This window comes from Pagrus major, chromosome 14 (genome assembly GCF_040436345.1).
Source record: "Pagrus major chromosome 14, Pma_NU_1.0".
In the NCBI taxonomy this organism is placed as follows: Eukaryota; Metazoa; Chordata; class Actinopteri; order Spariformes; family Sparidae; genus Pagrus; species Pagrus major.
The window spans coordinates 24,847,646-24,872,682 of record NC_133228.1 but is presented as its reverse complement, the minus strand read 5'-3'; the positions used below and the strand labels follow the sequence as shown (position 1 = coordinate 24,872,682).

Here is a 25,037-nt window from a genome sequence, read left to right as displayed (position 1 = left end):
GTGATTGGGATTTTGGGCTGTATGAATAAAACTGATTTGATTAGATTTGACATATGCAGTAGTACTCCCCAGGACCTGAGAACACACTTTAATGTGTCACACTGGTGGAGCTCCCCCTTCACTCAGAGGAGGTTCCTGGAGGAACCTTATTTAAAGGGTTCCTGGAGGATCTTAATTAATGAGGCTCCAGAAAGCAGAAGAGAAAAAACGCTCTGATGTTTGATTTTTCTGACTCTTCATCCTCCTGCAGCTGCTTCTTCACACAGATTACAGATTACAGATTACACATTAGTGTCGTGTCTCATCTTCAAACTGTAATCCTGTTAGTAATCCTGTTTTATCAGGCGTCTCTGTAATCTGATTACATCTTTGTTTCTGTCACTTTAATGTATCACAGTCACCTTTTTCTGTGTCCTAATGATGTAATCTGTTACATGTACTCCATTACTCCACCAGCCTGCTCCTGAATGAACTGCAGACAGCAGTTAACAGCAGTTTGTAGGGTCCTCACTGATGCATTCACTTGTAGTAGGAAATCACAGCTCTCTCATCACCACAGACCTTTAAACTGTGGGTTTATGGATACAACTCATATTTACATCACTGAAGGCGTCGACTGCAGCTGTCAATCTGTTGGACATGAACTGAAGCTCATCATGAGGACAGATCGGACCAATGATGTGTTATTTTTAAATGACATCAACAAGGATGAACTTTTAAACCTGATTAAATCCTGGTTCAACTTTAAATCCTGCTGCACCAAACTGTAAAACCAGTTTCTAATGAAGACAGATTAAATGTAAAGCTCAGTTTAGTTTTGTCTCTAAAGCAGATTAAACTGGATTCTGTTGCACCTGTAAAACGTTAAAGTCCAGTTTAAAGTGTGAGCCGGTCTGAACTTTAAAGGCTCAACTGTGACCTGTCTTTGTGAAATCAACTCAACTAAATGATGAAGTTAGTGGAATAAAAGCCCTGTGGCATTCTGTCATTGACGGTCTTTTATTATGAAGCAGCAGCAGCAGGAAATGTGTTTTCAGCGGCAGAAACTTAACAACAGTCCTGAAACAGTTTTTAGATAACTCGCAAACAAAGAGACATTTTATTAAGAAATACAGAAGAAACATCCTCCCTCCTGTATACTGAGCAGGTCCTGACTACTTGATGTTATTCATATCTTTATTGGTAGCATCTCCCTGTTGATTAAACTCTCTTTAACTTTGTTTACATTAGTAAACTTTGCTTTAGATTAAATGAATCCTTGTTGGTACGAACCAGGTTCACTGTAATTTCCGAGGGTCGTAAACGCACCTCGTTCAGATTCCAACCGTCGGACCAACGTTCAGCTCTTTGTCCTCTGAAGCAGCTAAGCTAACTGCTAACTGCTAACTGTCTCTGTCCCTGCCGCTAACTGCTCTTTAACAGGAAAACAGCTCGAGTGGTTTGAATCCACAGTAAACTGTCGTGGTAACTGAGCAGTTTACACACTACAGGTAATACAGCCTCTGTGTAGCTTTACTGTTTCTACACTGGTAGCTAACGTTAGCTAGCGACGGTGCTAACGGCCGGATAGCAGCTAACGCTAGCTTTAGCTGTGTTAACTGTCAAAAAGGAGAGTTGAATGTTTGTTTTCCTCTAAATCAGAAACGTGTCTTGTTCCCTCTCTCAGTAACATCATTGTAAAGCTGCAACATGTAAAAATCAAAGCTGTGGTGTTATTAACAGCAGCCAGCTGTCAGCTAACGTTAGCGTTAATCCTCATATCCTCATAATGAGAGAAGTTTAAAGGTCTTATTCTGGACTCACTCCAGTTCTTCAGTCTGTCTGAGTGTTTCACCTGCAGTTTACATGTTAGCCAGCATTATATTGAAGGTGACCGCCTGTCTGCTATAAACTTCATGAATGATTTAACTGGGCTGTGTGTGTGTGTGTGTGTGTGTGTGTGTGTGTTGACATGGATCGCAGCATCATGACAGAAACGGGTCGAGAGGTGATGAAGGTCCTGGATGAATGTCAGCAGTGATCAGCTGGACCAGACGTCTTCTCCATGTATGCAGAGGAGTCACACAGGTAATATTAACACCTGTCAGTCACATTAGAAGCAGTGACATCGACACTTTCTGGACATAATCTCTGTCATTGTGTTTTGATGAATGTAAATCTGGTGCTGTTTTTGTCGCCACGTCATTTTTGTGTTTTTATTCATCGGTCCAACACAAGGTGTGCGAGCGATTCTGGCTACGTGACTCCTCCCACATCTGTTCAAAGATGACTCCAGCGCCCTCGACGTGATCAACAAGAAGGTACGTCTGTCGTTACAGTCACACGTGGGTTATTGTCAGCTGGCCACAACACAATAATACGAGCCTCTTCTCCACTAACCCCCTAATAAACACTTGGACCACCTGAGAAACCAGAGAAATCCTCAAGTTTACTGAAGGTGATGGTGTGTTTTTAAGACACGTGAGCGCTTTATACATAAACTGTTGGACATTTAATGATGTATTTTATGTGGTAGAGCAGAAGGTGGAGACATCTTCAGCCTGTGGTAACCACACACCTTATTTCAGGCTTTTAACTGAAAACACATTCAACAACTCATCAACTTTGAGACGAGAGAAGCAGATGTGCAGAAATGCAAACTGATTTCCAGGTTTTAGGACTCGTTACTTCACCACTCCATTAACAACTTTATGCTTTTAAAGTTAAACTGCATTAATTTAGTTGTACCTCATAACTGAGTGTATTAACAGCATGACAGATATGATGACTGTCAGTGATGAGGAAGTATTCAGATACTTTACTCAGGTAAAAAAAAAGCAGCTGCTTCACTAACACCACATTTCCACAGGTGCTGGCTCGGCTCGGCTCGGCACGTGACGTCACGTGTGTATCTCCATGACAACAGGGCCACCTGCCTCCAGGTGTGCGGGTCTAAAGAGCTCTTGTGTTGAGCAGCAGCGGGCTGCTCCGTGGCTGTGACAGCGTCAGAGGAGCGGCTGGAAACACTCCTCCTCCCGCTGGATGATCCAGGAACCTGCGCTAACAAATAAAACACACGGTCAACTTCCTCTACGCTCTTCACAATAAAAGCCCTGTGGCATTCTGTCATTGACGGTCTTTTATTATGAAGCAGCAGCAGCAGGAAATGTGTTTTCAGCGGCAGAAACTTAACAACAGTCCTGAAACAGTTTTTAGATACAAAGAGACATTTTATTAAGAAAGGCTCATTTTCTAGAGTCATCGCGTCAGGAGAAACTGTGTGAGCTGTGTGAAATGCTGTATACAACACATTCTGGACTGTTTGGACCTACTTGTTAACTCGGCAAACGTTACACATGATTATGAGTCTTTCTTTGATCTCGTCTCTGAGATGCAGCTGTGTATCTGCACAGAGACCCGACTACAAGAGGTCAGTCAGTCCCATGTGGAGACGCCTTTAATGCCGGTGTTACAGTTACAGTCTGTTCAGCCTCCTGGGAGAAGATACCGGAGCCTCTGTGCCGCTCCACCAGGCTCAGTAACTGCTTCATCCACCAGGCTCACTAACTGCTTCATCCACCAGACTCACTAACTGCTTCATCCACCACACTCACTAACTGCTTCATCCACCAGACTCACTAACAGCTTCATCCACCGGACTCACTAACTGCTTCATCCACCACACTCACTAACTGCTTCATCCACCAGACTCACTAACAGCTTCATCCACCGGACTCACTAACTGCTTCATCCACCACACTCACTAACTGCTTCATCCACCAGACTCACTAACAGCTTCATCCACCACACTCACTAACTGCTTCATCCACCACACTCACTAACTGCTTCATCCACCAGACTCACTAACTGCTTCATCCACCGGACTCACTAACTGCTTCAGTTTTCTGCGTTGGGGCGGGTGAACATCGCAACGCAGCGGGATGAGAGCTACAGGCTCGCGGTTCGCCGCCTCACCGACCGGGTCAAGTTTTGTGGAGTGTCTGAGGGAGCTTTGCGAGGCGGAGATGAAAGTGAGGCGTTTTTCGTGGCTTGGTTGCCTTGGTGACACGCTGGATGAGGCGTTTGAGGAGCACCTGAAAACTGCCACAGTTTTCAAGGGCACGTCAAAGACTGTGCAGAACGAGCTCCTGGAGAGCAGCAGGCTGGCGGCCATCAGGGGACATATCACGGAGGAGGTCCGTCCAAGCGGATGAGACCACCGACGTGTCAACACAGACGCAGCTGGTGCTTGTGTTGAGATACATCGACTCAAACCGTGCGGTGCAGGAGCGTTTCTGTGACTTTCTGCCTGTTGTGGATGCAGCGTCTGAGTCGATTGCCAGCGACTGAACGGTCTTTTTTCCGAAGGCGACAGAGAGAAACTCATTGCGTAAGCAGATGATGGAGCCGGTGTGATGAGGGGAGAGCGGGCTGGTGTCCGGCTGCATCTCATCGTGCAGCAGCCACTTCTCACTCCCAGCAGGGACGGGTTTCTTTTCGGACCTGTGCGGTATTGCCACTTTTTTTTTACCCGGTCACCAAAACGCACCAGCAGACGTGACCAGTTGTTGAAAGAAGGCTGCCAAGAGCTTCATCCACAAGATGGGACTTCAGCAGCAGGATCGTCAACACTGTGCACGAGAACCTCGATGACCTCATGCAGTGTTTTGAATCCATCGGGTTCATTTGACAGCACCGCAGGGTTCAGAGTCTGACCCCTGACCCTCAGATTGACTGTCTTTCTGCACTATTACAACGTCATACAGAAACGCTTTGCTGCTATTTTCTTACACATACATAGTAGATTCTTATATTTCAGTGTTTATTTGAGTGTTGGTAAATGTCTTCATCTGTTGTGCTCGTGCACTTTATTTCTTTCACTGTGGGAAAGTGACAAACGTCTTTTCGATTCCTCTGTATGTCTGGTACATGTGGACAAAAAAGCTGACTTGACTTGACTTGAGGCACAGTTCCTCATTTTAGACCCACAAAGCTCAGAAGTCAGAACACGGATCATGTGACCCAGACTCATGAAGGAAGGAGGCTGAAAGTGAAAGAGTTCAGTCCTCAGACTCCATTTTGAGATCAGAGCAGAAGAAGAAGACGGAGCAGGAGAAGCCAGAAGCCCAGAGGTGTGTGTGTGTGTCTGTGTGTGTGTGTGTGTCTGTATGTGTGTCTGTATGTGTGTGTGCGTGTGTGTGTGTGTGTGTGTGTGTGTGTGCGTGTGTGTGTGTGTGTGTGTGTGTGTGTGTCTGTCTGTGTGTGTGTGTCTGTGTGTGTGTGCGTGTGTGTGTGTGTGTCTGTGTGTGTGTCTGTGTCTGTGTCTGTGTCTGTCTGTGTGTGTGTGTGTGTGTGACTGTGTGTGTGTCTGTGTGTGTCTGTGTGTGTGTCTGTGTGTGTGTGAGTCTGTGTGTGTCTGCGTCTGTGTGTGTGTGACTGACTGTGTGTGTGTCTGTGTGTGTGTGAGTCTGTGTGTGTCTGTGTGTGTGTGACTGACTGTGTGTGTGTCTGTGTGTGTGTGACTGACTGTGTGTGTGTCTGTGTGTGTGTGAGTCTCTGTGTGTGTGTGTGTGTGTGTGTGTGTGACTGACTGTGTGTGTGTCTGTGTGTGTGTGAGTCTCTGTGTGTGTCTGTGTGTGTGTGTGTGTGTGTGTGTGTGTGTGTGAGTCTGTGTGTGTGTCGTCACATATTAGTTTGGACTGAACCTGTGAATCAGCTGTCGGTGCTTCGTCTCCACCAGGTTGAAGAAAGGGTCAGAAAGGACTCCAGGTGTCCTCAGACCTCCTGTATTTACCTTCACAGTGTAAGTTTCTTCTTCACAGACGTGTTTGTTGCCGTTTCTTTCTTCCACTTCTCTTTACTCGGTGCTTTATGTTCTTCCACTGTGAAGCATTTAGACACTTTGCTTGTAACAGACACGTGTCTATGAATGTGTATTTCTTACTCTTCAGCGGCGTGTTTACAGGACAGAAGTGTAATATCCATGTTTCTGCAGATGATGGGATGTTGATATTCAGGATTTTATCCATCAGACACTTCACATCCTTCCAACATGTCAGGATTAAGATGTCTCCAAATATCCAACACATTTGCCTGCAGTTGTTTGATTCTGTCCATCACCTGTTTAACTTGTTTAATATTACCCATGTAAGAAGTTTCACCTTTCCAGTCTCAGACATCAAACTTTATAGGTGGTTGGTGATGACACAACACTTCTCCTGCAGCACTTTCATTAAGCATTGAGAAGCATAAACTAAATATGAAGATCAGAAAAACATCAGAGAGAGAGACGTCACTCACACAGTTAACATGGATCAGAGTCCCATAGTTGTTATATAGTTTGTTTGATGAAGATCCCGTCACTGTTCTCCTGGTTCTTGTGTTCTGAGCTCACAGTTCATGTTTCACCTCTCAGATCTGAAGATGAGTGTTTGTGTGGAGGAAGAGGACCGAGCAGAGTCTCCAGGATCCATCTGTCCCTCTATGAAGAGTGACCAGTCCAATGATCAACCTCCAGCCTTCAGTACTGAACCTGGACCATCAGACACAAAGTAAGACGACTGATACCAACTCATTTATATGACTCATGTTTCAGTGATGATCACATGTTTGTTTAGTTGATTTTGTGTTCATGTGTTCAAATTTCCACTAAAATGTCTTTTCTGTCCATATTGAAGACTTGTTCCGCCTCATGTTCCTCTGTGTGTCTGCTATAAATCTGTAATCTGATCTCAGAGGACAAACAGAAACTTTGAAACCTCCTTTTTATCCACAGCAGCAGCAGTTTGTGTGTGTAGAGCTTCTTAAATCACTTTATTGATGAAGGATTCATGTGATGTGAATAAAAACATGTTGGTGTTTGCAGAGTTCAGTCCAGCAGACAGAGAGCAGAGTCTCCAGGATCCATCTGTCCCTCTATGAAGAGTGACCGGTCCAAAGATGAACCTCTATACTTCAGTACTGAACCTGGACCATCAGACACAAAGTAAGAGGACTGAGACGGACTCATTGAGTGTCTGCTGGTAATGTTTTGCTGTAGAGTAACATCAGGCTCCAGGACTGAAGACACACTAACAGAAACTCTTTGAAAGTCTCCTGAACACTAACATGTCTGAACTCAGTCAGATCCTGGAGGACACTAACAGATCTCACCAGGATGAAATAGATCGGTGTCACCATGACGTGTTTTTGTAGGCTGACCTGAAGTCAGCGTCGCTCTGGCTCCCTCCACAAAAAGCCTGAGAGATGTTTGAGTTGGATTTTGGATTATTGCAGAAAATAATGTCTGTGACAAACACAAGTTTATGAAACTGACACGTTTTGTTCTGAGAGATAATCTTCACACATCATTTTCATGACAGACTAAACGCTGAATTCAAGCTGAAAAGTATCGACACTTTGACTTTTCTCTGTGACCATCTGAGCTTCTCAGCAGCGTCGACCAAATCTGGATGTTTTTAACAACAATCATCAAATCATTGTAGTTATAAAGAAATGTGTCCACAGAGAGAGGAAGAGGAGTCATGTCTCTGTGAAGAAGCAGCCCACCTGCTGTGTTTGGTGTCAGGACGTCCTGAAGGATCCGGTCTCTACCAGCTGTGGACACTGGTTCTGCAGACGCTGCATCACCTCAGACTGGGACCAGTCTGCTTCACCAGGAGACTTCTTCTGTCCCCAGTGTGGGAAAAGACCCAGAACAACAGCTGGACTGCAGAGAGCCGGTCAGTTTGTTCTCCGTATGCTCGGATGGAGAAGGAGAATCATTAAACTGAGACACAACAAGAACCACCGACTTTAATGAAAGTGATTGTTTTTTAATTTGTAATGAAAATGATCATTGATGCTGATTGTCAACACATTTGTCTCTTTTCAGTGGATGTTGGTCTTCAGGAGGTTTTAGATGAACATAAGATCAGTCTGAGGAGGAGATGTGAACGTGTGACTGAAGGAAGTGATGGAACAGGAAGTGATGGAACAGGAAGTGATGGAACAGGAAGTGATGGAACAGGAAGTGGAACCCTCCTCAACAGGATCTACACTGAGCTCTACATCACAGAGGGACAGAGTGAAGAGGTTAATACCCAACATGAGGTGAGGCAGCTTGAGACAGTTTCCAAGATGGAGGCCCTCCATGACGATCCAATCAGGTGCTGCGACATCTTTAAAGCCTCACCTGACCAACAGAGACGCATCAGAGTGGTTCTGACCAACGGCGTCGCTGGAGTTGGAAAAACCTTCTCGGTGCTGAAGTTCACTCTGGACTGGGCAGAGGGCTCCGAAAACCAAGATGTCCGTCTGCTGGTTCTGCTGTCGTTCAGGGAGCTGAACCTGATCAGAGATGAGCAGTACAGTCTTCTCAGGCTGCTCCATGTTTTCCATCCAACATTACAGAAGGTGACAGCAGAGAAGCTCGCTGTCTGTAAACTTCTGTTCATCTTTGACGGCCTGGATGAAAGCAGACTTTCACTGGACTTCAAGAACCATGAGGTCGTGTCTGATGTCACACAGGAGTCATCAGTCAGCGCGCTGCTGACAAACCTCATCGAGGGGAAGCTGCTTCCCTCGGCTCTCGTCTGGATAACTTCCCGACCTGCAGCGGCCAATCGGATCCCTCCTTCACGTGTCGACAGGGTAACAGAAGTACGAGGCTTCACTGACGCCCAGAAGGAGGAGTACTTCAGGAGGAGGTTCAGTGATGAAGATCTGTCCAGCAGAGTCATCTCACACATCAAGACCTCCAGGAGCCTCCACATCATGTGTCTGATCCCAGTCTTCTGCTGGATCACTGCTACAGTTCTGGACCACATGTTGACTACAGGCCAGAGAGGAGAGCTGCCCAAGACCCTGACTGACATGTACTCACACTTCCTGCTGGTTCAGACAAAGAGGAAGAAGCAGAAGTACGATGAGGGACGTGAGACGAGTCCACAGGAGCTGACGGAGGCTGACAGGGAGGTTCTTCTGAAGCTGGGGAGGCTGGCGTTTGAACATCTGCAGACAGGAAACATCATGTTCTACCAAGAAGACCTGGAGCGGTGTGGTCTTAATGTCACAGAGGCCTCGGTGTACTCAGGAGTTTGTACAGAGATCTTCAGAAGAGAGAGTGTGATCTTCCACAAAACAGTCTACTGCTTTGTTCATCTGAGCGTTCAGGAGTTTCTGGCTGCAGTCTACATGTTCCACTGTTACACCAACAGAAACACAGAGGTGGTGGAGGACTTCCTGGGAGGACATGAGGAGGATGATGAGGAGGACTTCCTGAGATGTTGGAGGTATTATTACAGTGACTCATCCCTGGATGACTTCCTGAAGAGAGCCATGGAGAAATCCCTCGACAGTAAAAATGGCCACCTGGACCTGTTTGTTCGCTTCCTTCATGGCCTCTCTCTGAAGTCCAACCAGAGACTCTTAGGAGGTCTGCTGGGTCGGACAGACAACAGTCCAGAAACCATCCAGAGAGCCATCAACAACCTGAAGGAGATGAACAGAGATGAGATCTCTCCTGACAGAAGCATCAACATCTTCCACTGTCTGATGGAGATGAACGACCACTCAGTCCATCAGGAGATCCAAGAGTTCCTGAAGTCAGAGAACAGATCAGAGAAGAAACTCTCTGAGATCCACTGCTCAGCTCTGGCCTACATGCTGCAGATGTCAGAGGAGGTTCTGGATGAGTTGGACCTGCAGAAGTACAACACATCAGAACAGGGACGACTGAGACTGATTCCAGCTGTGAGGAACTGTAGAAAGGCTGAGTAAGTCCAGATGTGTTAAACATTATAAAGTGAGGTGAAGCTGAAGCCTTCAGTATTAAAGATCAACACTTTACACACATGAATAATATAAAAGCTCGACACTATACACGTTCACCAAAACAAGTATTAAACCTGCTGATTGAATCAATGATCGTCACCGAGCTCAGAGCAGAAATGACATGAAGTTGTCTTGTTTCCAAAACCTTCAGCTCCTAAAATGATAATAACACAATGTTTAGTTGTAATTCTTGTGTTTGTGCAGTGGGAGGCATTAAATGAATGAAATGGGAGATGAAAAGCAGATGGAGCGACAGAATAAAATGCATCAAAGACTGAGACAATACACACAAACACATAACTGAGTCAATACATACGAGTGCAGTTACAACCTACAGTGACTTCACAGTTCACTGATCATCATGTGAACATGAAGCTGAACCAATATAAATCACAGCAGCCTGTAAACTAACATCTGACACGTTCACGTCTCACTTATTTCAACACTTTTGTCCTAAACTGTCATTTCTGGTTCATTATTTCCCTCAAGGACACTTCAACATGTGTTTGTGTTTATTTATATGGCACTTTAAAAGCAGTAACATCAGTTTGTTGGACACAAATAAAACAGCACAACAATGAAAGAGTCACAAGAAAAGTATTACAGGGACAATTACAGATGTAAATATAAAGACAGCAGAATGAAGGAAACGGACAAACACAAATATGTCAAACCAAAATCACACAAAGATGAAATCATCAGAATCAGCCGTTAAAAGCCGTTTTATACAGGTGTGTTTTGAGGGGATTTAAAATGGGCCACTGATTGAGCCCAGCTGATCTCCTCAGGCAGCTCAAAGTCTGGAGGCTCATGTGGAGCGGAGGAGCTCAAGTTTCAAACTACAAACCTTGTGATCAGTGACTGAGCAGCTCAGCTGAACAACTGAGCAGCTGAGCTGCAGCTGCTCATGTTCATGTGCTTTGTGATGCAAAATGTTTAGAGTCTGTTTTCATAGTAAAGAGTCAGATTTTATCACATTTAAATGTTTTATTATCTGTATTCACAGACTGACGAACTGTCGACTCTCAGAGACTCACTGTGAAGTCGTCGCCTCAGCTCTGAAGTCCAACCCCTCCCACCTGAGACATCTGGAGCTGAGTAACAACAACCTGAAGGATTCAGCAGTGAAGCGTCTGTGTGCTGCACTGGAGAGTCCAAACTGTCGACTGGAGACTCTGAGGTCAGTTCATGTGTTTTTTCTCTGTTTATATTGAATTTAAATCTCTAACAGAAGTTTTAAATTTCCTTCAGTTCACACACACACACACACACACACACACACACACACACACACACACACAGACACACACACAGACACACACACACACACTATGACTCCAGACCTGACTGAGATCACAGTGATGATGAAGAGAAGATGTGAGGATGTGAGAGGAGGGGAGATTCCCTTCACCTGAGCTGTGGGGAGTTGTCAGGGACAGAACAGGTCAGGAGTTCAGATGAGGATGATAACAGGAAGCAGCTAGGATGACACTTATTGTCCAGTCAAACATCAGAGGGTCACTGCCTTGGGGAAGGCCTGGGTAACAACTGTCATAAAGTCTGTCACCACTGTTCTGCTGTGTAGAAGTCAAGACCACCTGCAGACTGCAGAGAGCACTGTGGCTCTTCTCTCCATGCTGCATGTGTTAAAGACAAACTGTCTCCTGTGTTTATCTGATCGGCTCTTCTGATTGGTCCTTTTAGAGACCGCCCATCAAACTATTCAGAACCAATATCGTCTGATAACAATCGGACCGCCCTTAATTAGGACACAGTGATGTTGAGCTGCACATTTAAACCTGAACACATCTGATTGGATCATAAATTGATTTTTATCTTCATCATTTATTCTTTATTCAGATTGTGGCACTGCAGTTTGTCAGAGATCAGCTGTGCTTCTCTGGCCTCAGCTCTGAAGTCCAACCCCTCCCACCTGAGACATCTGGACCTGGGTGACAACAACCTGAAGGATTCAGCAGTGAAGCGTCTGTGTTCTGGACTGGAGAGTCCAAACTGTCGACTGGAGACTCTGAGGTCAGTTCATGTGTTTTTTCTCTGTTTATATTAAATTTAAATCTCGAACAGAAGTTTTAAATTTCCTTCAGTTCACACACACACACACACACACACACACACACACTATGACTCCAGACCTGACTGAGATCAGCAGCTTGTTATTAATCTGTGTTGATGTGAACAGGTGGGTGAATGTTGTGTTGACAGGATGATGTCACCATGACGATGATCCACAATAGACAGGTGAAGCCACGCCCCCTCTGGTCGACCACCTGGGACCTGATTTCAGAAAAAATGACACAAATAATTTTCTGCTCTGGTTTGAATTGTGTCATGAATCTCACATATGATGTTTGTCAGTTTAAAAGAAACATTTTCTCCAGAAAGTCTCAGTTTGTCATCAAACTAATAAAATATAAGAGTGAAAATCTGTAATTATAAAGACGACACAGCCGACAGTGGTTAAGTGACGTCTGGTTTAACGCTGACTGAAACCTTGTAGAGTCGTCCTGAATATCAGCAGCTCACAGAACTGACCAACTCTCCTTTCACATAACTGCAGCTGTCAGTGTGACCAGACCTTCTTCTGTGTTGAGGCGGCGGCCATGTTGCTGTTGGTGACGTATGTTGAGTGAGACCAAGTAGTTCACTGAGCGCTTTAACACAAAACTACATGAGATTTGACTTTATTTACAACAAACAGACACTTTCTGACTGAAATAAGGTCCATGAGGTCACCTGAAGGGGCGGGGCTTCCCCTCCCTATAGAGAGGTGTAGTCTGTAGTCCTGAACCAGAAACCTGTTAGCATGTTAGCATGTTAGCACATCCTGTTACAGTCTGTGAGTTAGTTGAATGTGTCTTCAGGTAAATGTGTGAAATAAGGTGTGTGGTCACCACAGGCTGAACATATTTACACGTTTTGTTCTCCAACATAAAATCCATCATTAAATGTCCACAGTTTAATTATGAAGCTCTTCATGTGTTAAAAACTGTTAGCGGTTGCTAACAAGTGTCTAAATGAGACTACAGAGGTTGTCGGGGACATTAAACGTCCTCACAGCGAACACGGAGACTCATCTACTCACTAGTCCGTCTTTACAGGCCACTTTAGTTACACACTGTTCTAACTGGTGGGAATGAAACAGTGTTGGACTCAAATATCAATGTATGGTAGAGAAGATGTGAGGATGTGAGAGGAGGGGAGATTCCCTTCACCTGAGCTGTGGGGAGTTGTCAGGGACAGAACAGGTCAGGAGTTCAGATGAGGATGATGACAGGAAGCAGCTAGGATGACACTTATTGTCCAGTCAAACATCAGAGGGTCACTGCCTTGGGGAAGGCCTGGGTAACAACTGTCATAAAGTCTGTAACCACTGTTCTGCTGTGTAGAAGTCAAGACCACCTGCAGACTGCAGAGAGCACTGTGGCTCTTCTCTCCATGCTGCATGTGTTAAAGACAAACGGTCTCCTGTGTTTATCTGATCGGCTCTTCTGATTGGTCCTTTTAGAGACCGCCCATCAAACTATTCAGAACCAATATCGTCTGATAACAATCGGACCGCCCTTAATTAGGACACAGTGATGTTGAGCTGCACATTTAAACCTGAACACATCTGATTGGATCATAAATTGATTTTTATCTTCATCATTTATTCTTTATTCAGATTGGACAGATGCAGTTTGTCAGAGATCAGCTGTGCTTCTCTGGCCTCAGCTCTGAAGTCCAACCCCTCCCACCTGAGAGAACTGGACCTGTGGGGAAACAACCTGCAGGATTCAACCATGAAGCTGCTGTTTGATCTGAGGGACAGTCCACACTGTCGACTGGAGACTCTGAGGTCAGTAGAGGGTTGGAGTCAGTCCACGCTGGTTTCAGCAGTATTGTACTGAACACAGTCAGTATCAAAGTAAAGATCCAGTATTTCCTGTTTTCCTCAGTGAAGCTGTGAGAGGAGAACGGTGACAGGCTTCATGATTGGACAGAAAGACAGAGAGAGAGCAGTCAGCCAATCAGACGAGCCAGAAGCTCGTTGTGATCTCGTGTTGAGTTGATGTGAAGACGACTGTTGTTGTTGTGTTCATGTGTACAGGAAGTAAAGCTGGATCACAGCTGACAGCATCACAGGATGTGTAGAGACAGTCGTCCTCATCCATCAAACGTGATCTCTCTAAAACACTAAAGAGCTGATCAGCTGATCTGTGTCACAGCTCTCAGGTCTACGGTGGCCCTGAAGCTCAAAACACAACAACATTTCACAAACATCAAACTGTCCACAGGGACTCGGGTTCTGTCCAATTACAGACAAGAACGCTGTCCCACCTTTTCTGTGATGTGAGATGTTGATGTGTTTGGACCTTCAGGGCCACCGTACAGATCAGTCTGACTGAAGCCTGCAAATCACTGCTCTGATTTCAGAGAACCATCATTACATTTAGTAACCATGTGGTGTTTGTACAGAGCAGAAGCTGTGCTGAAGTCCAGTAACCAGCTGATGTTGGACTGTCAGTCTGTGTGTGAACATGTAGGAGCTTTAACATCATATATTCATCCGTCCATCTGTCTTTTGTTTGCTCCACACATTTTACAGCAGACTCCATATTTACATATTTGTAATGTTTCAGAGCAGATGAAATATTCAGGTGTGACTGAGACTCTGGTTTTTAACAGCAGTCAATCATCATCAAAGTGTTTCTGCAGTGATGATGCGTTCAGGGACTCTGCAGTTAATTTCACTGTGTACTTGAGTGAAACCTGCAGAGTAAACCTGTGAGCTTCACTCCAACACGTTAACATGAGAGCTGAAAGGAAGCTGGCTACGCTACACAGCCGCTCCACTTGTGGTCTGAACAGGACTGAAGTCCTGCTGGTCTTTATATCACTGACTGACAGCTGATGGAGGGAGTCTCTGTCAACACTCATGTGTCTGCTGCTCTCTCTGCTTCTCTCATCAGCTGGAGGTGATGAAAGGTGGAGGTGTTGAGAGAATCAGCTGTGTCCTGATGATCCAGACAGGTTGAAGCAGCACCATCAGCTGGTGGGTGGAGAGGCTCTGACTGGGCCGTGTTACTGGGAGGTGGAGTGGAGAGGAGAGCTTCATCCAGCAGTGACTGACGGACCAATCACAACACGTGGAGACGACTGTCAGTGCTGCAGTCTGAACTGCTCTGAGATCAGCTCCACTGTCACCAAGTCCAGCATCCAGCTCCATGTGTTGGGCCACTGACTGCCCTCCCTACTGCCCCCTGGATTTAACAAGAACACAAACAAATCCATCCAGTCCAAACAGACGTTCAGAACCAGAACTAGAACGTGTTTATACTTTTTCATACATTACAGTTAAACCTCAGTGTCCGTGTGTCACTTGTAGCCTGACGTTGTACTTGAGGGGAACGTTTTAGACGTGACACCAGTTTGATCATCATGTTTCCTGCAGCATCAGTGAACTCCAGTTGAACGTGCGACCCTGCTGGTTTACACATCACATGATCAACACACACATGAAGTCAACCTGTGGATGTTTCTCCCCTCTGAGGTCGGTGTTGAAGCCGTTCTTCTCACCAGCGTTCATGTTGTGGAGCTGCTTCCTGCCAGCAGATGTCACCGTTTCCATTGTGTCGCCTCACTGAGGTTTAACTGAACCCATGATGTGAACGATTTCTCTCTGACTGCATTTGGTACAAAATTAAATGTCATCATAAACGAGTTCAACTTCATTTAAAGATGTAATATGTAACATTTCTGCATTAAAATTGTGCAAACTTCCCTGCTCTGCCGTGTACATGACGTCACCGTCACATCCCCGAGCGCCACCGAAGGAAGCCGAACAGTTCCGAGAGTCCAGCTGAACAGCGCAGCAGCAGTTACGTTACCTGTCGAGTGCTGCACACATCTTCGGAAGTTGTGACGGTGTCAATCAGAGCCAGATCGGGACTATCAGTGTCGTCGCTTTGTGCGTGGATGCAGAGTGAGTTGGAACTGGACATTTGTTGCTAGTTATCTGCTGTTTTGTAGAGTTTAGTGAGGTCGGAACGGCCGCCATGTTGCAACGCGTGATCACGTTTTGAGCTGCCTTATGTGAAAATATAACCAAGGGAATGTTAATGTGTTTGTATTTAGCATATACATGTTCTTAACATATAACCCTTTTTGATTTGTGTTTGTAATATTGTGGATGGATTTTACATCTGCTGATATTCGTGCTTACTACAATCAATATGTTTACTCTATAATGATGTGGTCTGGAGCGCCCTCGTGCGGCCTTTAGAGGGTACTGTTTGATCTTACCGTTATTCTCTGCATTTGCTGAATAATAGATTATTATTTAGCTGTTTAGAAATATTGCTTTATTCAGCATTCCTTATCATCATCATTATTATTAATATTAACATGTTTATTACTCATTTGTTTGTGTATTCTAAGGAAACCACAACTCGACACTTCCTGTATGTTCACGTGTGGAATAAAGAGGGATAACAATACACTGGAGTAGCTGCAGTTCTTCTTACCGAGAACTAAGACCAGACCTGTGTACGCCAGCATACATAACAATAATTAACAAAAATGTCTCTCACAGCTGTTTGTACATCAAATAAAGTACATGTGCTGTACTCCATGACTTCCATATTCAAACAGTATAACTATAGTGGAAGAAACAATTATTTGTTTGCCAGAAAATATTATCCAATTAATACTCTGGAACAGTCTCATATAAATAAAGGGTTTAACCACACTTTAATACAAAATCTCCTCAATATAGAAATGTGGTGATAGGAATTAACATTTTGGCTGTGTCCAAATTCAGGGGCTGCAGCCTTTAAGGACGCGGCCTTTGCGGCCCACAAAGGCTGGGTCCTTCGGAGAGACCTTGAAGGCCACGTCCACCGCTGTTAAATGGGACGGTCTAGCCTTCGGAGTATTTCCTGGTTGCGTCACCAGGTGTTCATGCATTAAAGTCTGTTTTGGTTCAAATCCATCAAACGTGTACATTCATTTGTGTGTGTACAATGTGTCAAATCTAAATTGAATTATCAACATTACAAAATAAACATTAACCCATTGGTGATTAACAACTATATTTACCACAGCATCACCAGCGTCACGTATTTTAACTGAAAGTTAAACTTTGGAGGTTTTATAGTCTCTTGAAGTTTAACATATCTGGCGTTGGATGTTCAAATGAGTAAAAACCGAATATAAACCCATTACTTTAATTTAAATGTCATGTCTGCGCCACTTGATGTCGCCATTTTCTCTTGCTTCCTCTTCTGTTTCGGGACTGAGCAGCGGTGCGCAAAGGATCTTGGGATATGTGAGGCCGCGAAGGACAGTAGCGGTGCGTCCTCCTAAACGAGGGTGGGGAAGGCTGCATTTGTGGGCTGCATGTGGCGCAGCCTTCGAATTTGGACAGCCTTCGCGCAGCGTTGTGACGTAATTGGCCTTCAAATGCGCCCTTCCTGGGCTGCAGCCCCTGAATTTGGACACAGCCTTTATTTAGTAACTGAACATCAGGACACTTCCTGTCTCTGCTGTCGAGCAGTTGGATCACGTGCATACATTTGGACCAATCAGCGCTCCCCTCGGATAGAAACCAGACGCTGAGCGGAAGTGATCGCAGAGTAGTTTCCCTGCGAGAAAGTACCGCTCGGTAACAATGGCCAGAACCAAGCAGACCGCCCGCAAATCCACCGGAGGAAAAGCTCCCAGGAAGCAGCTCGCCACCAAGGCTGCGCTGTCACAGTGTAACACAACAACAACAACACTAAGTGCCACAATCATCACACTGAAAACACTGAATCGACACATTTAATGACCATGTTGTGACCTATGGAAGGTTTTTATGAGGAGGTTTGCTGCTTCTGGTTTGTAGGAAGCTGCCATTTATAAATATTAACATCAATTTATCAGACGATTTTGTTTGATGGATACAAAAGATATTAAAGATGATAAAGACTCGTGCCTCTTCCTGTGGACACTATGGGACCTTATTTAAAACAATATGAATGGAGAGAGAAATACTTCTGTATGATTTGTGTCATGAATCACACGTTGTTTCTGAATCTAACAAAGTAAAACAGTATGAAGCTGCGTTGCCCTTTAAGGTCAGTTTTTTTTTATTCAGTCATGAAAACAAAGAGTTTATTTAAAATCAGTCAATGAAGCTGTTTCTCTTCTGATTAAAATGTCTTCCCCAGAACTACATAATGCATCTTTAACGATCTATTTATTGACTTTCAGTACTTTGCTTGTGGTGTTTTTATTTCTCTTACTGTTAAAAATGACTACAAAACGATATTATTGATATAAATCTGTCTTGGGCTGATCAACACATCGTGAGCGCTGATTTAAGGTCCCGTTTATTCAATAAGGAGATTTTACATGACTTTAGTGGAAGAATCTGTGATCACCGGGTGAAAGTTCTGAATTCTGGCTGAGTTGAATGAAATGACGCTCCTTTAAATGAACTTGTAAACAAACCTAACTTTCACTTTATTTTGAAAATCCGATGTAGCGCGAAACGGAAGCGTTGCCGTTCAACACAGGAAAGTCGCACAAGCTCTTCTCTGATTGGACGGTCACAGTTAGGTTCGCGGTGTCCAATGAACGAGCAGTTGGTTGATATATAAACCAGGTGTCGCCGGTGGATCGGAGCTTCTTCTGCGGAGGAAGTATTACGGTGAAACACTGAACCATGTCCGGAAGAGGGAAGGTCGGCGGTAAGGCCCGGTCCAAGGCCAAGAGCCGCTCGTCCCGTGCCGGGCTTCAGTTCCCAGTCGGCCGCGTCCACAGGCTGCTGAGGAAGGGAAACTACGCTCAGCGCGTCGGCGCCGGAGCTCCGGTGTATCTGGCGGCGGTGCTGGAGTATCTGGCCGCTGAGATCCTGGAGTTGGCCGGAAACGCCGCCCGCGACAACAAGAAGACCAGGATCATCCCCCGCCACCTGCAGCTGGCGGTCCGCAACGACGAGGAGCTCAACAAGCTGCTGGGCGGAGTCACCATCGCTCAGGGCGGCGTGCTGCCCAACATCCAGGCCGTCCTGCTGCCCAAGAAGACCGAGAAGGCGAAGAAGTAAACTTTCAACAATAAAACCCAATGGCTCTTTTAAGAGCCACCCACTCCTCTGAAGAGCTGAGTCCTCAAACATTAATGGATCTTGACTGAAAAAATAGCTTTACCAATACGAACATTTGCAGTATATATTTCAAGGCCGACTAAAGTAAACTCAGTTATATCCTTTACATGTAATGCCACTAAACAACTCCACTGTCAGACTTGTCTTTCATAAAATGTCAGACATGTTACACACTGAAAGATAATATAACTGAGCTGCGAACTAGCTAAACAATATGAAGGTAACAGGTTGAGAAGTCTTACATGTTGTGCCTCTTAGTTTGTGTAATTGCTCATGATATGGTAAACTATGGAGGACAAACCTGCCGAAATACAGAAATGGCACAATAAATGTCCTGAACTGAATGGTTGAATTGAAGCAAAGGTAAATAAATAGAGGCACATTAGAGCTGAAATTATTAATAAAAATTAGCCTATTAATTAATTTTTATTTTATTTCTGAGTTTGGCAGGTTCAGTCTCCCGCAGTTAACATCTATCATTTCAAACCTTTCAAAGCAACATGACCTGGACCAAATTCATCACAAAACTGGAACAAAAAGGAAACATCAGACTGAACCATCTCAAAGCCCTCTGCAGAAAGCTCGGCGCATCACCCTCAACAATAACCACAGTCTGTCTAGCCTACATCCGACCCCTGTTTGAATACTCCGTCCCCGCCTGGATCACCCTCACCGGCAACCAGATACAACGTCTCCAAGTCGTACAAAATAAAGCACTAAAACTGGCTCACCGTCTCCCAAACTATATCAGCAACCACTACATTCACAGAATAACCGGCATCAGACAGACACCAAGCAACAGCCCGAAGATATTTAAGTACAGCAGTAAACAACCTGCCCTCCAGAGGACCATCCAAGAAGCCAAACAAACTGTCAACACCCCCCTGTCATTCATCCTCCAGCTGAAGCCCCACCCTCTCCATCCCCTGATCCCCCCTCTCCATCCCCTGATCCCCTCTCCATCCCCTGATCCCCCTCTCCATCCCCTGATCCCCTCTCCATCCCCTGATCCCCCTCTCCATCCCCTGATCCCCTCTCCATCCCCTGATCCCCCCTCTCCATCCCCTGATCCCCCTCTCCATCCCCTGATCCCCCCTCTCCATCCCCTGATCCCCCTCTCCATCCCCTGATCCCCCCTCTTCTATGGCCGAGTAACTCCACACAAAAACACACAACACAGGCCACCAAACACTCACACGGACACATGAATATAAGAATAGAACATGAATAGATCACTTAAGACACAAATACACACAAGCCTGCACTAAATACACATGAGCACTTTATTTTATTTTGTTTATTTTCTTTTATTCTCTCTCTCTCTCTCTCTCCTGCCTTTGTTCACTTACGTCCGCCTTCCTCCGGCTCCTCCCACCTCTCGCCGCTCACCAAGCTCCACCCACAACAATGGGTATAAAATGGCGGACGCCCTGAGCGGCGCCACCAGCTGAAGAGCTCTCGACTCGACACCCACAAACTAAACCCTGACACAATGAGCGGCCGCGGGAAAGGAGGTAAAGGACTCGGGAAAGGAGGCGCCAAACGGCACCGCAAAGTCCTCCGCGACAACATCCAGGGAATCACCAAACCCGCCATCCGCCGCCTGGCTCGCCGCGGCGGAGTGAAGCGTATCTCCGGTCTGATCTACGAGGAGACCCGCGGGGTGCTCAAGGTTTTCCTGGAGAACGTGATCCGTGACGCCGTCACCTACACCGAGCACGCCAAGAGGAAGACCGTCACCGCCATGGACGTGGTGTACGCGCTGAAGAGGCAGGGCCGCACCCTGTACGGCTTCGGAGGCTGAACCACGACCGCCTGCTGCAACTGCAACACAACGGCTCTTTTAAGAGCCACACACCTCATCTAAACAGACCCTTCCTGCTGTCAAGTCATGATTTGTTGTTTACATACTACATGGCTAATTGTAAGTCAGCAGACATGTGTTGACTTCCCCCCCCCGCCATAAAATGCTACAATAACCCGGCCGGTCAAAAGCCGGTTTCACGCTGAACCTAAGAGCTCCAGTATAACGCCGGTGCTGGGGATCCGTACGTTGAGATCTGTTTTGTTGTTTTTTTTTTCCCCAAGGTGTTTGCTTCGTGTAAGGTGTCGACCTGTAAGTCTAAAGATGCATCAGCCGACTGTTGAATATGCAGTAACTCGCGGGGAAGGGCGCTGTTCTGTGGGGGAAAGTTCACTGAAGTCTCGGTCATATCTCTAAGTTTCCAGAGACGGTAACTACAACAACACAATAGCGGAAGGTGACAGACATGGTGAGTTAAAGTTTTTTGGTCCAAGTCACGTCACGTAATCATCGTGATCAACTGCGGGCGTCGCCGGGCTCTGTTGCCGGGGACAGGGCAACAGGCAACGGGCAGAAATGTGATGAAGAGTCGGTAGGACAGACAGGCTGACGGAGGCTTTTCCATGTATAACTGGTATTTTTCCTCATAAGCTGCCAAACACTAGTTACCACATTACTGTTTAGCTGTCAGACAACTTGATATTGATTGTTGATTGTTCATTTGGGCTGAACGTCTGTAGATGTAGGTAACAAACAAAAGCAGCAGTATCATTGTAAGACAGGCATTATCAGTGTAGGCACCATTTACAACTGCAAGCGTATTTTTGATTTTTTTTTTTTATATTGATATTTTTTCTACAATACAAAGGAGTTTATTGTTAAGCTACAATGTTGAGAAATACAGACCACTGCCTGCGAACAGCGGCGTTATAAAGGAGCTGCCGGAGCATTGGCAGCGCTGATTGGTCCGGACTGGGATCAGCGCGCGCTGTAGGTCATCAACTATTGGAGGAAAGAAAATTCAAAATAAACCACGCCCCCACAGCCGGTCTGACTGACTGACAGCACTTTTTAGAACCAAAAAACTTGAAATGCTCAAGTTTATTTCTTCAGTGAACAAACTGCATCTTTATTTGTATCCTTACTTCCTTTATTAGAACAACATCCCACCTTTATATCATTTTCTGTCTTTATGACACAATTTAACACTCAGGTAAGATTGAGTCATTTGTTTACATATAGCTACATATATATAGCCTACACACACATACCTTATCTCTGCTGTCCATATTTGTATTCAGTATAGAGTTAAATATGATAATCAATGACACCCTTTTCCACTTAAACCCACTAAGATCAGGCTTTATGTGCGATGGGAATGTGTTAACTCTGCATTTACATCTGGGTCAATTGACTCTGCAGGAGATACGGGTTTTATCACCATGATACAGACGCTTCCTTCACAATGGGTTTATTGTTGTTTTCCTCTGCTGTTACAACCGTTTCCGGCGCACTCGTGACGTGACATGACATCAGTGACGTACAACGTAACGTCTCTCACCTCATCTCATTTTCTTAACCGCTTTATCAAACCTACATCCCGCAGATTCAAAATGTATTTACCTGTTGCAAATCTCACTGTGCTGTTGCTCCAACACGATTGGCTGAGATATTGTGCAAGAGACTGCGCATGTGCCAACCTAAACTTGGCGGTGCAGTCCGACCAGTTTTTAAATGTGGGACTGTAAACTGTTAATCATGTGTTAATAATTCTGTTCTGTAACATCCTCAAAGACAGAAAAATACCAATAATGAGAAAGATTATTATATATTTTACATTACAATTACATGGGTCGTTCCTTATCCAGGTATATAATTACAGGTGTGCACAGTTAGTTGTGTTTATTTCACATATTACAGTTTTACAAACAAACCATGTCACCAGGTGATTATATATATTGACTTGTTATAGATAAAACTAGCCATTAATGGAATTGGCTCCACCTTTGCTACAACCAGGGTTTTACTTTACCCTTAATAAATACTGAACTGAAGTCCCCAGCAAGGACACAATCCCAGACTCCCTTACAAATCGAGTGATTTTAAGAGTTGTTGCATCATGAGGAGAAACTTAATTTACTTTCTGAAACAGCTAAGGCAAATTCTAAGTCATTGTACCCTTCTTGTAAATTCGGCATTATGTACAATGCATTAAGTTGTTTCTTTCCCTGTAAAAAATGTCAGTTTATTCCCGATACTTCTTTGCAGAATGAAGAAAGTGGAGAAGGTCGCCAGACTCCCTTTAAAAAACGCTGAATTTTGAAACTTGTGTTAGAAGAAACTGTATAAACTGTTAAACTCTGTCTATACATATTATCAACTATCAGTTTGTGCTAATGACATAGGTGTAGCCCTACATTTGCAGGTCAGCCAGTGCATTCGCTATTATCTTATTTATCTATTTCCGTCTTAACGTGGCTACAACCGCTGAAAAACTGTCATGGATGTTTACTGTAGCCTGTTTAAAGTGTTAATTGGTGTCGTCTGGATTTGTGTCGATGGTGATGAAGGTGTGTGTGTGTCTAGACATACACAGTGTAGGAAGGAAATACAGATTTAGCCACTAACTTTAAAAAAGTGAGCTGAAATTTTACACAAGACAACAACCAGCAAAAACACATTCAATAGCAGAAGTTATGGTTACAAATATAAACTATCTCCGATGTGATGCGTGAAATATAAGGAATATTTGCACTGAACCTCCGTCAACTCTGGTTTGAAGCAGAAATAAATAAATTTCAGGATTAAACAGCGACATCTGGTGGATTTAATCAGACATAGCAAAGCAACAATGGCACAGGATTTAAACATGTACTTCACCCCAGTGAATCAGTGTAGGACAATAATGTAGAAACTAGAATTCATACATGAAAGTTGAAGGAAGGATAAAGTATTTTTATTCACACGGCTACACACAGAAGACTATCTGCTCCAGGGCATGTGTTGAATAGCTGAGGGGAAAAAAACAAGGATTACTTCACATTGAGATGGACAGAAACTGGCCTGTTTTTTGTTTTTTTACTTTTATTGCCGCTATATGTTTTATTTATTATTAAAGTAGGCTACTTTTTATTTTATTCATTTTCACAAACACGGGGAGGATTCAAGTCGCCTGCGATTTGTTCTGTACCACGACAGTCGGCCTACACATGCCACTGGATACTTTCTCCACCTCGCAAGTGTTCAGTTCTGTGGGTTGTAGCATGTTACTTAGCTCCACCTAGCATCTGAAGGATCAGGCATAATCGTTCCCCAAGTAACCTCCAGAGGAATCAGGGGGAAAAAGCTTGTCAGAAGAAGAGCTGCTAGCTTGTTTAGGTCTGTAGGGTTAGCGACCGTATAAAGGCAACATACCATTTTGAGCCTGTAGGTTGCTAGCTTGGCGGCTGTTGTGATTTTGAAAACAGTAACACGCAGAAAGGAATAAACACCTGGAGTCACATCAGATTCTGCTCTGATCCGGAGCTGTTTACCGACGGGAGGAGAGCTCAGAGGTGACTTTGTAACTTTATCTTCACTCCTGTTTATCAACCTGACTGCAGCAGTGATCCGGAGGTGGCCTCCAATGTCGGGTGTTTATGTTCTGTAATGTTGACTGCTGACTGGAGCTGGAGGGGAAATGTACTTTACTTCATGAACGTAATGTTACAGAGAGGAGGGAAGACGAAGAGAGAGAACCGGAAGTGGTTCATCAAGATAATCTTCACAGATGAACTCCACTCTGTGATGTTTGAAGCGTAAATTAAATGTGTAGCAGTAAAAAGCTAATGCTAGGCTACAAACAGACGACATCACGGTCACATGACTTAAACGTCTCCACCACTGAGCGTCTTACTGCACAATTACTATCCAGGTTTTCTATAAACTGATCAATGTACAAGTTGTAAAGTCAGAGTGAGAACAGTGTGTAACTAAAGTGGCCTGTAAAGACGGACTAGTGAGCAGATGAGTCTCCGTGTTCGCTGTGAGGACGTTTAATGTCCCCGACAACCTCTGTAGTCTCATTCAGACACTTGTTAGCAACCGCTAACAGTTTTTAACACATGAAGAGCTTTATAATTAAACTGTGGACATTTAATGATGGATTTTATGTTGGAGAACAAAACGTAACCACAGACCTTATTTTAGGCATTTAACTGAGAAAACAATTCATAATCCTCTCAGACTTTGAGACGAGGGAACCAGATGTGCAAAAATGCTAACTGATTATTGGGTTTTGTTTTGTTTTTAACC

The 25,037-nt window shown here is 44.7% G+C and overlaps 3 protein-coding genes across 3 annotated transcripts in view; all 3 read left to right on the top strand.

Moving 5' to 3' along the window:
* Positions 1-15,579, top strand: part of LOC141008182 (uncharacterized) — a 39,780-nt gene extending 24,201 nt beyond the window's left edge. Inside the window, 9 exon segments of the mRNA XM_073480430.1 lie at positions 5,720-5,782; positions 6,333-6,530; positions 6,845-6,964; positions 7,486-7,700; positions 7,853-9,734; positions 10,799-10,972; positions 11,653-11,826; positions 13,475-13,648; positions 13,749-15,579. Of these exon segments, the coding sequence (XP_073336531.1) occupies positions 5,720-5,782; positions 6,333-6,530; positions 6,845-6,964; positions 7,486-7,700; positions 7,853-9,734; positions 10,799-10,972; positions 11,653-11,826; positions 13,475-13,648; positions 13,749-13,773 (3,025 nt within the window). The 3' untranslated portion in view covers positions 13,774-15,579.
* Positions 15,580-18,458: 2,879 nt separating this feature from the next.
* LOC141008632 (histone H2A-like) lies at positions 18,459-18,958 on the top strand. Its single transcript, XM_073481076.1, has one exon. The coding sequence runs from the start codon at positions 18,500-18,502 to the stop codon at positions 18,878-18,880; it is 381 nt and encodes a 126-aa protein (XP_073337177.1). The 5' UTR covers positions 18,459-18,499; the 3' UTR covers positions 18,881-18,958.
* A 1,352-nt stretch (positions 18,959-20,310) lies between these two features.
* LOC141008545 (histone H4) lies at positions 20,311-20,828 on the top strand. The gene has a single exon (XM_073480960.1). The coding sequence runs from the start codon at positions 20,433-20,435 to the stop codon at positions 20,742-20,744; it is 312 nt and encodes a 103-aa protein (XP_073337061.1). The 5' UTR covers positions 20,311-20,432; the 3' UTR covers positions 20,745-20,828.
* Positions 20,829-25,037: the final 4,209 nt, after the last annotated feature.